Source organism: Hemicordylus capensis, chromosome 2, assembly GCF_027244095.1.
Source record: "Hemicordylus capensis ecotype Gifberg chromosome 2, rHemCap1.1.pri, whole genome shotgun sequence".
In the NCBI taxonomy this organism is placed as follows: Eukaryota; Metazoa; Chordata; class Lepidosauria; order Squamata; family Cordylidae; genus Hemicordylus; species Hemicordylus capensis.
The window spans coordinates 394,136,540-394,152,808 of NC_069658.1; the positions used below are offsets into that span (position 1 = coordinate 394,136,540).

Below are 16,269 nucleotides of genomic sequence, written 5' to 3' on the forward strand. Positions count from 1 at the left end.
CCTCGCTCTTCCTCACTCACCACTGCATTAACCCTAGGCACAAGGGCTGGTCATTTACCAAACGGGCCAATGACTAGCCTGCATGCCTGGGATTGATGCAACCGTGGGCAAGGCAAGAGAAAGGAAGGTATCCAGGGTGGGGCAAGAAAAGTGGGAAGCAGCTCGTGCCCCCTCCCCCAACCCGGATGGCTGCCGCAGAACAATGACTAAGAAGTGTGGTGCTGCAAAGAACAGAACATGCATAATGGAAGAAAAATGCTGGGTGGGTTAAGGAACTGCTGTCTGGCATACACCCAAGACCAAGAAAATGGACCTGCAAAGGGAAGCCAGCTGCAGCTCAGAAGAATCAAGAGATGATACTCACACAACCACCACTGTCAGTGTCCACCAGATGTTAGTGAAGGGACTTTTCTTCCACAGCGGTTTAGTGCGATGGACATGGGTGACAGATATAAACACTGTTAAGAAAAATGAAGGTGCTTTGATCAGCCATACCACAGAGAGGCAAATACCTGGAGAAAGTGGTGGTGTTTCAGTTTCATTGCCAGAAAGAACTCTGCCTTGCCTTCAGTTCAAAAGCTCAGAGATGCTTCCCAAACACAAGAGACACTCTACTCATCCACTACTCAATTCTGATAACCCCTTATTAAACGTCACACCCACTCGATCCTCAACTAGAAATATCCTGCTTCCAGTTACCTAATGTCCCGCGGCATAACTTCTGCCACTTTCCATGCAGTTAGACTGAGCAGCTGGTGTAGTCTTTTCCTCCTCTGAACTAGTTGGTATTAGTGTTATATTGACAAACAATTAAGATATTTTGTTTGACTGCTGCCCTACATAGTGAAATGTACAAGGTGATTAACAATAGCCTCGCGCAGGCTCATTTGTTTCAGTGAGGCTAGCACAGGGAAAGTTTCCCAAGAGGCAATGCCTAGATTGTAAACCGCTCAGATTTATATAACTGTTACATATTTATTTATATAATTGTAAACCGCCCAGAGAGGCAAGTTTTGGGTGGTATAGAAATATTTTAAATAATAAATATAATAATATAACATCTGCACAGTAAGGTATCAGATGGGATGGCTACCATAGCCTTGCCTAGAAGGACGACCCTCAGCTGACTAGCCTTCCACCTGTATCCTCACCACTTGCAACAACAGGTGACCTCACAAGTGGCAGAGGATCCTTCTGAGGGCAATATAGCACAGCTCAAGTTAGAGGACTGCCTTCCTTGGAGAAAAGACTGGATTGGTATCTGATAAGGTGGCCCTTCTAAGCCTTTCAGATCTAATCCACTGCAAGAGGTTCAGTTAGGTAATTCCTTCCAGTTCCATGGCTGGCAGATTTCAATAGCGTAAGTATCTATTGGACAGGCAGAACACAACACAGGCTGCTTCCCCTGCCCCTGGCCGTTTCCCCATGTACTGAGTTTTGCCCGACACAAATGACTGGGTGCAACTAGATGGCCCATTCATTATTGATTTTATGTTTTGCGTATGCAAGTCCTCAGATTCTTGCTCACCACCACAAGGAACAGAAATCACTTACCTGTATGCAAGACAACCATTCCAGCTGTGAACTTCTGAGACAGAAGAAGAACATTGGAAGATGATTCAAACCAGTTAGGGGCCCCTTCTGCATCACTGGAAAAGTTAAATACAGAGAGGGTCAGGATTAGAAGGCATGGATAAGTCCCGCCTCAACACAGAACTAGTGTGCTATTAAGGAAGATCTGGTGAGCTCTGCAGTTCTGGCAAGGTGGTCTCTTGAATTAACTTCTTATGGTGGAGCAATATAAAAATTGAAAACTCACCTTCTCCATTACCACCAATGAAATGAGACATTGCTGAGGGGAATGGTTAGTTCTCCTAGCCTATAGTTCTGCTAGCCAATTAAAAAATTAGAACTGCCCCAGACATTAGGAATAGGGCCTGTGAAGAGGTGGCAGTAGGTTGTCACCCATGATGTCAGAGGAACTATCCAATAGATGCCCACTAAGCTACACTAAGAGGGAGGGGTGAATGACACAAGTTATACTATGTTAGTAGCACAGTGCATAGGGAACCTCAAAGTTCCCTAAGTAAGTAAAGTAAAGTGTGCTGTCAAGTCAATTTTGACTCCTAGCGCCCACAGAGCCCTGTGGTTTTCTTTGGTAGAATGCAAGAGGGGTTTACCATTGCTTCCTCCTGCATAGTATGAGATGATGCTTTTCAGCATCTTCCTACATTGCTGCTGTCCGATATAGAACCAGCGAGGATTCGAACTGGCAAACTTCTGCTTTTTAGTCAAGCATCTCCCCGCTGTGCCACTTAAGGTGGCTCGAAGTTCCCTAGGGAACCTCAATAGTACTGTAGTTTAAGGATGGTGGCCTCAAATGCAGAATCCTGGAAAACTCTAATTTTATTATGTTTTCAAAAAGGAAGAAAAAGCTTTGGTCCTTAATGTTGGAGAAAACCCCGAGGACATCAGGAAAGCTTTTGCTACAGGATTAGAAACCAGAATGAGATTAGGAGGGGCTTCCAGTGATCAACAGTGTCTATGCACACCACAGCTTTCTTCCTGTAGCTCCACAGTTTCAACGACTCTGACCCTACACACAGAAGACCAGTTTATCATGACTCCCTACTCTTCCATCCCAATCCTTTAGGAAAACATTTGGGTGGGTGGGGAGTCTACAAGTTCTATAACAAACTAACTACAAAGTGTACAATCACAGGGGGAAAAACATTAGAAGCCCAGTTAAAAATAAACCAGTTACCTTAAACTGCATGACACTTTATTTAAAAACAGCAGCATTTGGGAACTTCAGAACAGAATCGCAAACTTGCCTGACCATTCCTTACCTTTGCAGCATGATGGAGGAGCAGCCTGTGACGTTGACGGCAGATGAGTTGAGGTTTGCACAGTAGTCTTGCAGCGTATAGCCAAAGCAAGCCAAGCAGGAGCAGATGGTGAGGCTGAATTTCAGCAGGAAGCAGAACAGGAAGTAGTGCTGAGTCTGCAAACATTGCCAGGAACACCCCAGTGACTGAAAGAATCTGAGGCAATAGTTTGGTCCCACTGCCCCTGCCCAAACGTTCAAGCTCACCAGCTGCAATCTCGGGGAAGACCGCCTGTCAACCAGCAGCACTACCTACCACCATGTACATTTCATGCCCAACTTTACCCGCTGGTAAGCACATTGCTTATGACACTGCCTTACCCCCAGTTAGCTAAGCCACCCAGTTCTAAAAAGACTTCTCTTACCTTTTTAGGAATGGATGTCAGGTTTTTCCCAGTTGCCATAGACATGACGGAACTATGAGGGGGCTTGCCCAGGAGGGAGACGCTTGAAGAAATAAAGCCAAAAGTTAGCCTGGAAAAGCAGGAGTCTAGAACATCAGGACAGGAAAACAATGCTCCCTGACTGCTTGGACTGTCAAGCAAGGAATCTTGCTTCTAGAAGGCACCTTGGCCACAGCTAGGGGACAGACCTTTTCGACGCAATTCCTTCCTGTTCTTCCAAGTGAACACGCCAATAGCTATATGCCTTGCCTTCTCCACACTCATTTCCCCCATATTTATTTATTTATTTATTTATTTATTTATTATTTGTTTATTTATTTATTTATTTTTATTTTTATTTACATTTATATCCCGCTCTTCCTCCAAGGAGCCCAGAGCGGTGTACTACATACTTGAGTTCCTCCTCACAACAACCCTGTGAAGTAGGTTAGGCTGAGAGAGAAGTGAATGGCCCAGAGTCACCCAGCTAGTTTCATGGCTGAATGGGGATTTGAACTCAGGTCTCCCCGGTCCTAGTCCAGCACTCTAGCCACTACACCACACTGGCTCCAGAATGTCACAGGAGTCAGAGGCCAATATAGCTCCCGTTCAACCATATCCCAGCAGCACAAATGGCAGACAGAAGCCAAACGGGGTGGTGCATTTTCCTGACATCTCACTGCAATATTAATTGAATCCTGCTGTTGAGAGGCCACAGCCGAAACAACATGCCAGCCCAGCACTTGCAATGAATCATGCAGTTTGGAAAACCCTGACAAGATGAAGGGGTGGATGGGGGCCGGGGAGAGAAGAGGCTCTCTGCTCCTTCGACTAAGCTCCACATGCAGGATGGAATTCATTCATTTATTGTTACCCCACTCTTCCTCTAAGGAGCCCAAAGTAGTGTATATGGTTAAGTCTATTCCCACAGCAGCCCTGTGACCTAGGTTAGGCTGAGAGAGAGGTGCCCAGTGAGTTTCATGGCTGAACAGGAATTTGAACTATGCTCTCCCCAGTCCCAATCCAACACTCTAACCACTACACCACGCTGGCTCACAAGAACTTAGGATCTTGTGAGTCTTCTGGAACTTTGCAAGTTTCCAGCCCCTGAAGCAGTGAAGACATTTTAGAAGATAAACAGAGAATATCTGACCCACAGGAAGAGCTGCATTTAGGTCAGGTTTCTAGTTCTCCAAAGCATCCTCCAGCTCTGCACTCACCCATTCCTCAGGTTTATGGATTAAGAGAATACCTGCCAGTTTGCCGTTAGAGCTGAACCAACCAAGTGAGCCTTCCAAACCAGGATTGCAAACTACAATTTGGGACTAGTCTGGAGGGATCGCCCAAAGCACAGGTTGCTGGTCTGGGTGCAACAGCAAACTATGGCTTGATTAAACCGGAAAGCCATGCATTAAATCCCATGCACGAGGAGGAGGAGGGAAGGAGAGGTGAACGGAGGAAGCATGCAAGCACAGGGCTTGCTCCCAGTCTTCCAGACCACGGGTTGGTTGGTTGGTAGGAAATGCAATGTGAACATGAGGCATGGCTGCATCCAGATTGGCCCTTTTTGCACAATCTGCTGCAGAGATTAATACAAGGAAGGGCTGTGACACATCCCATCACATGTCACTTCCTCTACTCCATTTCCTCAGTTGATTTCCCCAACACAGGAATTCATTCAACAGTTACTTAAAAGGCACATGCCATTTGCAGGATTGCTCTGGATAGATGCTTTTGCCCCTCTTCCAGACCATTGTCCTGCCCCTCCCTTCATAGTTAATTCTATCTGCCGATTTCTTTTAGCAGAAGCTTAAACCTGACCACTTTATGAATCTGACTCAAAGTTCCTTTGAGGAACATCACATTGCAACATCACATTTACCAGATATACTCGGATGCAGAAGTACAGTTCCACAAAGCCCATTTTTATTAAGCCAATGATCGACAAAACCTACGCCTGAAATTCCAGAGAGAAGTTTAGGAAACACACAATTAACTCTGGAACAGGCAGGAACAGAGAATAAGACAATAATGCTGGTCGGGATGAACCCTGTGAAATCAAAAGGATGACAAGGAGTGGCTTGCAGAGGCCAAGGGGAAAGAGGTTTTCTCCCATTCACAACGACCCGCTTCCCTTCAGCCCCCTCCCGACATTCACTCAGCCACCCCACTGCCCAGGCCTCCCAACTCTTCTCCCCTGCTACATCTCAGCCCTTGCCAAGTTGTGCAAAATGCTGAACTTGGCTCCAACTGGAAGTTTTCCTCGAGGCAAAAAGTTAGGGGGCACACTTAGAACAGTCAGAATGAGCGTCTCCAGGAGGGAAGAGAGAACAAAAGAGTAAGGAAAGAGTCAGCAGAGACTCCCAATTCTTAAAGCCCCATGAAGGAATGGACTCAGGAGGCCCTTCAGTGGAAATTTCCAATCACAGCCCACACATGGAGAGCTGTAGGAATTGCTTCCTTGTTGTGGCAGCAGCTCCACATGGAGGCTGTGATGGTCAAAAGCAGCTCAGCACATGGACTGGCCTTTGGGAGTGGAGAGTCTATGTGCCAGCACCAGCAGGAGTGTGCAGCACTGGCCTAGAAACTCTTCCCACACATGACTTATTTGTGAGAATATTTATACCTGACTTTCCCTGCAAAGCAGATATAGGTGCTTTAGAACAATCCATACAGAGAACAAGAAAAGCACAGATCAACAAGCAACTGAAGAAAAAAAAGGAGGCAGAAACAGTAACATTAGGGCTTTCACACAAAGCTGCTGCAGGGAAAGATGTCCAGCAGCCTCCAACATGCTGGCTGTACATATGAATGTACACACACCCTCCGCCCAAGTGGAACATGCTTATGGATCACTGGAAGGCACTTACCTTAGCAGTGGGTAGCAGAAGCACGAGAGCCACAGGATATCCGTGGTACTGAGGATGGGGGGCAGCTGCACCAGGCAAGAGAGGAACTGAGCAAACACGAGGAAAGGTCTGATCAGCAAGGAGCCTGGAAGACCAAGCAGTGTCCACTAGCAGGTCAGCCCACCCATCTTGTAGGCATAGGATGGCAGCTAGAGAATCAAGGGGCAAGCCGACAGCTGCTGCTACATCCAGCTCAATGAGATGTGCTCACTGTACTGCATGGCCCAATGCCAAGAAATACTTTCCAAATTGAGTTGTGCCTTCAGCCCCCTACACTTGAACCAGTGGAGGAAGGCTGTAGCCACTGGTTCCTCTGTACAACAGAGACCTGGGAGGCAACAAAATGTGCAGAAGGAGCCCCAAAGCAATTGACTTTGTGCAATGCAGAGTCAAAACTATCTACAGCATACAATTATATTATGGGAATTTGACAGCAATGGCTTTTTACACACCCACTCTAGCTTTCCTAATTGTATTTATATGACAGGGAACACCTCTTGAAAAAAGCATGAAGTCTTAAAGAAAAAAACCCAGAGAATACAAGGCACAGCACAGCTTCCAGACCTCTAGCCCCTGTGACTCTCACTCCCTGGAACTTTGCTCCAGTGATATACCCTCTTCTTCCAGCCCCTTACACATCCCCAAACCTAAAAAAATCCCAACTCTGGAAATTAGGAAAGCAAGAACACTGTCACATATGCACAGTTTATTCCAACTGAGATTAGGTTCCCAGGCTGCAGGGCTATAGATTCAGAAGAGAATGCAAGTTCAGCCCAGCCGGCCTAAGACAATGGTAATGAATACTGCTGGCAAACATCTGAGCGGAGCACTATCCTTCTCAGATTCCTGTCCTCATGCAGTCGCCTCCTTTCTTCCAGACTAAGCAATCCTCTCTACTCCTTGATGATGTACAGAACAACTCACCTGAATGATGACCAGAGCCAGCTGACACTGAAGCAGGAAGAGGAAGCACTTGCGAATGCCGTAAGTTGCATGGCGGGCCTAAAAAGAAGCACATGTTGCTGGGGTGCTATGCAAGGTATGAGCTAGTACTTACAACATGCAAGAGATGTTGCACAGACTTAAGTCTGAGCAGGACAATCAAATGTAGTTCTTGAGGGCTGGCTGGGGATAGGTGGCTTGTCAAAGGTGTGCAGTCTAAGAATACGGTGCAGTTGGGGCACTTCTGATGCACATCCATAATAACCCTAGCAAGTTGACAGACGCCCTGCACCCAGGAGAGAGCTGTTTCAACTCATCCGAAGAAGCAGCTCTCATTGTGACAAAGATGATGCTGCCTCAACGGAGGCTCCAGCAGGAGGACACCAGAGAGTGGTCCTTGGGGGTGAACAGGGTGGAGTCCAGAGTACCGACTCCAGTATCTGAATCCTGTTTAAGACTCCATCTTCATCCAAGTGGGTTGGCTCCTCTAGTTTTGGAGGACCAGTCCCACTCAAAGTGGTGGTTTACGCCAAGGAGAGAACTTCTGACGCTTGGACTCTCCTCTGAACTCTTAATTGCTAAGGGGCATGAACAGGCTATTAGGATATTGGAGCAGCATATTTTAGACACTGAAATGCAGGAGGAGAGAAGTAAAGTCCCCACTTGCATTAAGAACTGCTGGGTAACCCCTTCTCTGTCCCCAGCAAGTTATTTTTCCATCTTGACATGCCCAACACACCGGAGACCTTTTATCTCCGAGGGCCATCGCAATATTTTTTTCATTTGCATGGCTGGAGGGCAGATATAAAAAGATACCTTTTCATCTGTGCAGGTGCATAGTTCGGGTATGTTGCTCAATGGCTCTCTCTTAGTATGTGCTGTTTTAGTTTCTTAATAAATATCTTTTTGTTTTTGAACTCAACCTTATGTCTCCAGATAATTTCTTGGGCTGGAACTCTTTGCCACCAGCACATACTCTGCTGTGAGGGTTTTAATGTTTCTCCTCACACCCCTCAACAGGATTATGGGCTCAGAGCTCTGAGACTGGTGAAGAAAGTAATTAGCCTGAATAAGACAACAAGGTTTTCTGAAAGATGGAGACAGGACAAATGTTACAGGGGATTTTGAACTGTGGTATTTCAAAATGGAGATGCTCCTAAAAATCCACAGAATCAGTAGGGTCTTACACACAGAGCGCCCTGTCAGAGAAGGAAAAGAAAGAGGTTGATGCAATTATTGTGCCAACTAACCAGAGTGAAATGAAAACATTAAGGCTCAGTCAGAGATAAAGTGCTCAGCAAGAACAAACAAAGGTGTTCCAGCAAAAAGACTCTTATAAGAACGTAGGAACAGCCCTACTGGATCAGGCCCAAGGCCCATCTAGTCCAGCATCCTGTTTCATACAGTGGCCCACCAGATGCCCCTAGAAGCCTACAGGCAGGAGTTGAGGGCATGCCCTCTCTCCTGCTGTTACTCCCCTGCAACTGGTACTCAGAGGCATCATGTATTACTAGAGCAGAAAATGTGCAAGAACCTAGTACATGGGAAGATAATGATAAAATGCCAGCTGATCAAACTTGCAATTGGAGAAAAGCTGTAGAAGAAAAAATCCAGTCTCTACATTAAAATAACACCTGGATACTTGTGGAGCTGCCTATGAGGGAAAAGACTGTAGGGTGCAAATGGGTTTTCAAAATGAAGCATGATGCAGAAGGAGATGTCCAAAGCTATAAAGCAAGGCTAGTAGCTAAAGGATATTCTCAGAAATATGGTGAGGACTATGATGAAACCTTTGCCCCAGTAGTAAAACACTCTTCTATAAGAATACTCCTTTGTATTGCAGCAGCAAGGAAAATGAATGTAGAACATTTGGCTGTCAAAACATTTGGCATTTTTACATGGTGAAACTAAGGAGAACATTTACATGGAACAACCACCAGGGTTCAAGGAACCTGGTAAGGAGGGACTTGTGTGTAAGCTCCAAAAGAGCATTTATGGTCTAAAGAAAGCAGCAAGAGCCTGGAAAACAAAGCTAAATCAATTGCTAATTAAACAATGGTTTATCCAAGGAAAAATACTTTAAGTCTGTCTTGGTCAGTTAAAACTGTTGTTCTAACAATCACCAAACCACCAAAAGACTTTGGTCAGACAGAAGAGTAGTCAAACATAACAAGTAGTAACCAATAATCGATTTGAGTATTGTAATAACCGAAGCAACCAATAATCAATTTCATCCAGCAGCTACAGAACAATATCTGAAGCAAGTGAGGCCAGGAGAGGGTCCAAGGGGCAGGCAGCTCCATGTCTCCTGGCCCCTGTGGCTCTAGCTTTCCCATTGTAAAAGGAAGGGCTGTTTCCACTCGGAAGCAATCGGGTAGCAATCTTAGGTGGAGGGCACTGCAGATTTGCTACTACTCCAAAGAAAGGGGGCTCACCTGCTCAATGAATCGGACGATCCCAATGGTTTCTTCTGGATAAATTGACAAGGAGCAGGACAAGCTGTTCAGCTGGCCGGACAGTTGCAGAGGCGTGAGCTCATCAGAGACATGGGTCATGTTAGTGCTGGTGGCGTAACCAAACGTCTCCCAGGAGCAGCGGGAGGGATAGAGGGGGTCCAGGGCTATGCTGTACAGACAATACTCTAGTTAGAGGAAAGCATACTCAAATGGAGAATAAGCCAGGTGTACCTAGCCAAACACCCTGTGGGGAACAACCCTTATCTATAATAGGGAGATGTTAAAGCCACATTTAAACATTTAGTTTGTAGGGCAGTGCTGGTCCACAGAGAAGTTCCCTACTATCAAATCACGACATCCAGCTCAATGTAGTCCTGCTGGGTGGAAAACTATTTCCCCTCCCTTCGCCATCAGAAAATTAGGTAGGATGTCTATGTCCAGTCCACAAATCATTGCAAGAGACACTCCACCAGAAAGTGAGAGATCTACCCTTCCAGCAAAAAGAGAAATGCAGCCTGACCTCTGCATTGTATTCCACTGTGCTCAACAGAGCAGACACCTACAAGAGTATATGCGGAAGACTGCAGCCTGAGCCTGCCTCCCAGCTTTTCCAAGAAGATGCCATTTCAGCAACTGCTGGCACACAACACCCATCTCACTACTACCCCGGCTACATATACTGTGTTTAAAAAGCAGCTTGGGGATTCTGTGGAAGAGGCGTTGGCACCAGATCTGCGACTGAAACACACTTGCCGTTTTCAGAGGACAACACACAGCATGGACTACCCAGCCCAGCAGGTCAGCCTTTGTCTGTGACAAACATACAAAAGCAAACAAAGGACACTACCGAGGGGCCAGAAGCAGGAGCAGCAGCAAGAGCATCCCTGAGTCACAAGCAACCCCTGAAGGGTTCTGAATATATATTTTAAACCTGGGCCGGGCTTCAAACCTCTCCACCAAGAAGTTAACTCCCACCAAATTAAGTTTCCATATTTCTTCAAAAGCAGGCATAAATTGTAAGCACTTTAATGTGTGCAAGTCACTTTTAAAAGAATGAGCCTGGTGGGTGAATGAAATGGTAGTAGGTTGATAGCTTAAGATAGTCTTCTTTGCCTTCATCTCATTCTGTTGCTGCAGCACTCTGACCTGCTTTCCTCTCTCGAGCTTCTCCTTGCTCTCCCACGCTCTTGCTTTACTAGAAGACCACCTGCATGTATACCTTTAGGAGATGGAGTTCTATCAGCATGGAGGAGGAATCTCCTATCAAGTCACAGTGGTCTGTACAAGAGCACTAACACTGGGTCCCAGGCTGTGCTGGGTGGTATGTAAACAGCTGCACAGAGCATCTTTTTTTTCCTGAGGTGTCCTCCTTCACATCCCCTTGCTGAGTATTTTTCTCAGCATGAAGTGCACATCCAAGGCAAAGCAAAGAAAAACAGAAGTGATTAAGTCTCAATGGGACTTTGCACGGGGATGCAACAGGAGAGAGGCAGATGATTCTACTTCAAATTTTATTTCTGCAGCAATTTAGACATTAAAAGAAAGGAAAAGGGTGCTTGCGAAGTCAGCCTGGGGCCACGTATTCGCCAAAGCCGGAGAGAGCCAGAGCTGGGGTCCTGGTGGCTCTTACCTGATGTCACTCTGAAGGAAGAGGCAGTTATTGCGCAAATTGGCAGAGCTGCCCAAGCAGCAGGTCACCTCCCCATATTCCTGCATGATCTTGATCATCTCACACATGGCTGCAGGAGAATGCAAGAGAGAAGACTTACCACCGGCACATTCTCCCGTTTTCTACAGGGTCTCCCCCCAAAATCCAAGCATTTCTGCACAGGAATATTTCTCATCTGGGCAACAAAGAATCCAGTAGCCGGACCTTACTTACTTTCCGGGGTGCAATCTGTAAACAGAGGAACGAGCAAAGGCACGTTGTCAATATTCTGAAGGTGGGGCCTCACCTGGTGAATTCCTCGGGGAAGTTTGGCCTGAAGTGAAAAAGAAAAGGTCAGTTAAACTTTAGTGTGAGATGACCCTTCACTACTGGGAGAGATATACAAACAACGTTGGGAAGTTGGCAGGTGCAAGCTGATCGCCAGTGTGGTGTAGTGATTAGGAGGACTGCTGGACTAGAAGGTGTGGTGGGGGCAATATTCAAATCCCCACTCAGCCTCAAGCTCACTGGGTGATCCTGGGTCTGTCTCTAACCAACCTTCATAGGCTTGTTGTGAGGATTAAAGTTGGGGGGGCTGTATGTAGCACCCTAAGCTCTTTGCAGAAGGGTGGGATAAAAATGCAATTTTAAAAAAACCTATTGAGTGCCATTAGATCCTTCATGAGCAGTCCTAAGGTGAATAAAGGAAGTCCACTTGGAAGAGAGAAAATTATTACTATTTATTATTATTTTACATTTTATATCCTGCTCTTCCTCCAAGGAGCCCAGGGCAGTGTACTACATACTTGAATTTCTCCTCACAACAACCCTGTGAAGTAGGTTAGGCTGAGAGAGAAGTGACTGGCCCAGAGTCAACCAGCAAGTCTCATGGCTGAATAAGGATTTGAACTCGGGTCTCCCCAGTCCTAGTACAGCACTCTAACCACTGCACCACACTGGCTACTTCAAATAATTATTTGCAGAGATCAGGATAGAAGATTAATTTTCTCCCTCATATGATCTCCCCTTTACCCTTCTTCTTTTGATAGATCAACAAGTGGCAGGCCAGTGGTACTACATTCGATCATTTTCTCATCTTCTGAAACACAAGGAATAGCAGCTGGCACATCGGACAAAGCGATCTGGTAATGAAGTACTATACACCTCTTTATTCCTAAAGGGATGGGCTGGGTTTTCTGGTTTCCAGGACAGAGCAGTCAAGAAAAGACTGTTTCTCCTTTTTTTCCTAAAGCACCCCCAGAAACTTGTGAACATGACTTGCTTACAGGAGTTTAGTATATTTTGCAAACACACTCATGGCTGCCCCATGGACTTCTCTGAAACTGGTAAAAATTAGATTATTTTGCTTCCATGCTACTGCTGCTTTTAAAAAAAAAATGATGGCATGAACCGTGATTTCTCATTAAAACCGATTTTAAATTTTAATCTAAGTTTTAATTTTTGATTTTAATGTTTATAGATATTTTAATTTAGTTGCAAACCACCTTGAGACCTGGTTACAGGCAGTGAGTGAGTGAGTGAGTGTCTGTCTGTCTGTCTGTCTGTGTGTACACACGCACCCACTGAGGTTGATTTGCTTTGAGAGAGCAAACCATGATCAAGGATCTTCTCAGGCATAACATTTTAGGACTGTGTGATTTTGAAGAAACTGAACCACACACTGGCAGTAGGTGTCTCCTTTCCTTTCCTATACCCACTGGGTACATATTCTGGATACCAAGTTGCAAACACACACTCTTTTGGAGCAAGCAACTAAGGCCACGAAGTTTGTTACTAGGATCCCAACCAGGACGTCCTCAGGGTAGCAATGTCAGTCTCACCCTATTGCAATCCTCCAAGAAGCTGGGGATGTCACTGTCAGTTGGCTGAAAGCTAATAAGGTCTGAGTGTCCTTCTTCCTCCATCAGCAGAAGCCCCTCCACATCATCTCGTGAGACTGAGGAGCAGGGAGAGAAAAAAATAATTAAAAACCAAAGACTTGCCTAGATGGTGCCATTCTGAGCCACAAAAATCCTACACAAGGCACCCACACAGCACTCACATGGCACTGCAGCAGCCTAGAAACGCAAGCTCTGGCTTTCTCTATTTATCAGTAGGCAGATCCCACTCAATTTTCTCCTAAAATAAAGGTGTTTTAAAGTGACTCATCTATCAACCTCAGACCAAATTTTTGCTGCCTCTGATCTGCCTCCTTTCTCCCAGATCACAAAGGCCATGTAGAGAACATATATGGGTTTTGAAGTGTATCCCTCTGCAGTAATATGTGAGCAGATGCAAAACCTGGGATGCCAAATGGGTTAGAAAGTGTCCAGTTTCTGCAAACAATTAGGCTTGCCTTATTATTTCCCAGCAAGGCTCCTGGACCTGTACTTGACAGTTGTACAAAAGGATCAAGTTCAACAGGAAAAGCTTCCCCTATGACAGCACCTCTATGCTTCAAAGAGCTATACCTGTTGAACCTATCACACAGCTACTGAAAGCATGGGTGCCCCCACCAGAAAAGGAAAAAAGACAGTAATCTTACATATAACAATTGATCTGATCAAGCTCATTTGAGGGCTGATTTATTTGATTGATTAAGTACTGTCAAGTCAGTTTTGACTCTTAGCGGCCATGCAGTTGCAGCTATATGGTACAACTGAGCACTGTCTCTATTTTGTTCTTGCCATCTTGAAGCACTGGGCTGAGTTGGCTTGAATTATGTGCACACACCAAAGGAAAATTGCCCCAGGCACAAGAAGATTACTTGACCTGTTTCCAGCAAGGAGATCTAATGCACAGAATCTCAAATGTTTCAACTAAGTAGACCGTTCAATGGGAACTTGTCTATTTGGGACTCACATGATCATTACAATACTCAATTCCAAAGAGAAACTTCCTCAGTACACTATCCATTTTTAATTTTTAAAAATGCATGTTTTAGGTAGCCAGGCAATCCATCCCCCAAATATCTAAAGATCAAATCTATAGTCATATCAGATGTTTTGAATAAAATATACTCATTTATTAGCAGATCTTGGTTTCCCTCTGACAGAATTCATTCTGAGTGCTTGCCTTGCTCTGCAATGTTAGGGTGAGGAGTTAACTGAGGAAAAGTGCAATTGCCCCAGAGGAACAGCAATTCTACAGTTTAGCCCTTCTCTTACGAGAGTGACTATATTGCTTACTACACATAAAACAGATTTGCTCCAATGAGACACCAGTATAACAGCTATCATTCTCCCAGGACTATCCTCTCACCCTGATGCAGGTCATCATGCAAGGAGCCTGCATGACTGGGGCTGGAGGGGGGGATTTCAGAGCCCGGCACGTCTCCATTGGGCGTTAGGGATATGTGGCAGTTCCAGCCAGTCTCAAGACCCATCTTCTCAGCAAACACCTGCAGAAAGAGAAGGTACCAGGCTTTGAAGCAGAGATCAAGTCAAGGCTCTGGAATCCACATATCTAGATTCATCTTCAAGAGCAGGTGTTACAAGGAGATTTCTGATCATTTTCACCAGAAACCATGATATCAGAATCACAACTATACTGTACACCGACACAGATGTGTACAACATTTCTCTGATTTTGTCTTTTCTGAACTTTTGCAGATAGATATTGTGGTGGTGCATCCAAAAAAAAAAAAAAAAGCAGCAAGAAAATATATGGAAGATGAAAGGAGGGCCCAAGTGAGCCAGAGCATAGGAAAACACAGTCATCATCCCTCTGATTCTTGAGACTTCACCTATACATTTACAGGCTTGCTTTGTAATCATGAAGACAAACAGTTTTTTTCTCTACCAATTCAAAACCATGCAGCTTTCTCCATACAACTATGGAACTGTTCTGATGGAATACTTTGTAATTTCACTCCCAGAAAGAGACACACACATATTTAAATTTTAAGATATCCCCAATGTTCATGCATAATACCTGTTGATATTTTTATTATTTGCTAAATAATTATTATTATTATTTCTAAAATAATAGTCAGAAGTCAATGCAATGACGGAGTTGCAGTGGACTAAAGCCTTTGTCTCAGAGCAGCTCATGTGAGGGGAGAGGGGAATGCTGCATCATCCCTGATGAGCTGCCTGACTAGACTTCTCCTAAACTAATCTATATTTCTGGTAAAGATAATATGCTGCCGCCGCCACCACCCCTCTCATCGACAGAGCTTTAACCTCCCTGGGCTCGGGGTGGAATCCCAGGGAAAACTCTATTTTGCTATTGGATAATTTAAAAAAACCTTCCACGTGTAGGCTAACATGTGATGAGAAAACAGATAGCTGATGAGTGCTTGAGGATGCTTTTGCACCAGAGAAATCCCCTTTCCACACAAACCCCTTTTTCCTGAGTTAAAAACCAACTCTGAGAGGCGTGTAAAAAGAAAAGACCAAAAAACAGTTTTATTCAAGTACTACAGACTGCTTCCATCTGAGGCTTCTAGCTTTCTTAGATACACTCAATATACTTAGTAGGTACAAAAATAGGTTTTCTTAGGCACGCTTAAATGTTTATAGAGTCTTTTGTAACGCCTTAGGGAGGGTGGGTGTAGGCTAGTGTTTCTCATCTTAATTACGTTACAGGTAAACAATAGAACAGTATCAGGAATATGCAAAAGCACACACTTACAAAGAAATATGTTCTAATGCATAGTCTGACGAAAACTGTTCCCTATGCTGAATTCCCTTTTCCTTTAACTCACCCAATTCCTGATGAGAATCAAGCTTCCTGAAATCCTTTCTTTCAAGGATCTACAGAGTCATTCCATGAGAGAAACCTCCTTGCTGGCTTTGATCACGAGGGAGCAAAATTCTATTACGCCTCACTAAGCCTTTCCGCACGAGCTTCTCTCCAACAAAGACTGCCCTTCTTGTTCCCAGAATCCCAGCAACCGCTCTCTAGGTCCCATCCACCTGGTATACTGATTGGCTGCCCTAGAGTTTACCAGCCTGTCAGTCAAGACAAGGGTTCACTCCCCGTTAACCCTTTAGGGGGAGGGGAGACTGATCACTACAAGAGTCTGAACAAAATATGTACA

General features: G+C 45.0%; 1 protein-coding gene across 8 annotated transcripts in view; it reads right to left on the reverse strand.

Annotated features, from left to right (window-relative positions):
- TMEM94 (transmembrane protein 94) overlaps positions 1-16,269 on the reverse strand; it is a 123,678-nt gene that overhangs the window by 6,888 nt on the left and 100,521 nt on the right. For all 8 annotated transcript variants that reach the window (XM_053302915.1, XM_053302912.1, XM_053302908.1 and 5 more), the window contains 11 exons: positions 14,487-14,625; positions 13,067-13,182; positions 11,460-11,559; positions 11,208-11,316; positions 9,557-9,746; positions 7,104-7,181; positions 6,141-6,226; positions 3,253-3,334; positions 2,850-3,004; positions 1,555-1,649; positions 365-458 (listed from right to left, as the gene is read on the reverse strand). In XM_053302915.1, coding sequence (XP_053158890.1) covers positions 365-458; positions 1,555-1,649; positions 2,850-3,004; positions 3,253-3,334; positions 6,141-6,226; positions 7,104-7,181; positions 9,557-9,746; positions 11,208-11,316; positions 11,460-11,559; positions 13,067-13,182; positions 14,487-14,625 — 1,244 coding nt within the window. The remainder of the gene's footprint in view (positions 1-364; positions 459-1,554; positions 1,650-2,849; positions 3,005-3,252; positions 3,335-6,140; positions 6,227-7,103; positions 7,182-9,556; positions 9,747-11,207; positions 11,317-11,459; positions 11,560-13,066; positions 13,183-14,486; positions 14,626-16,269) is intronic.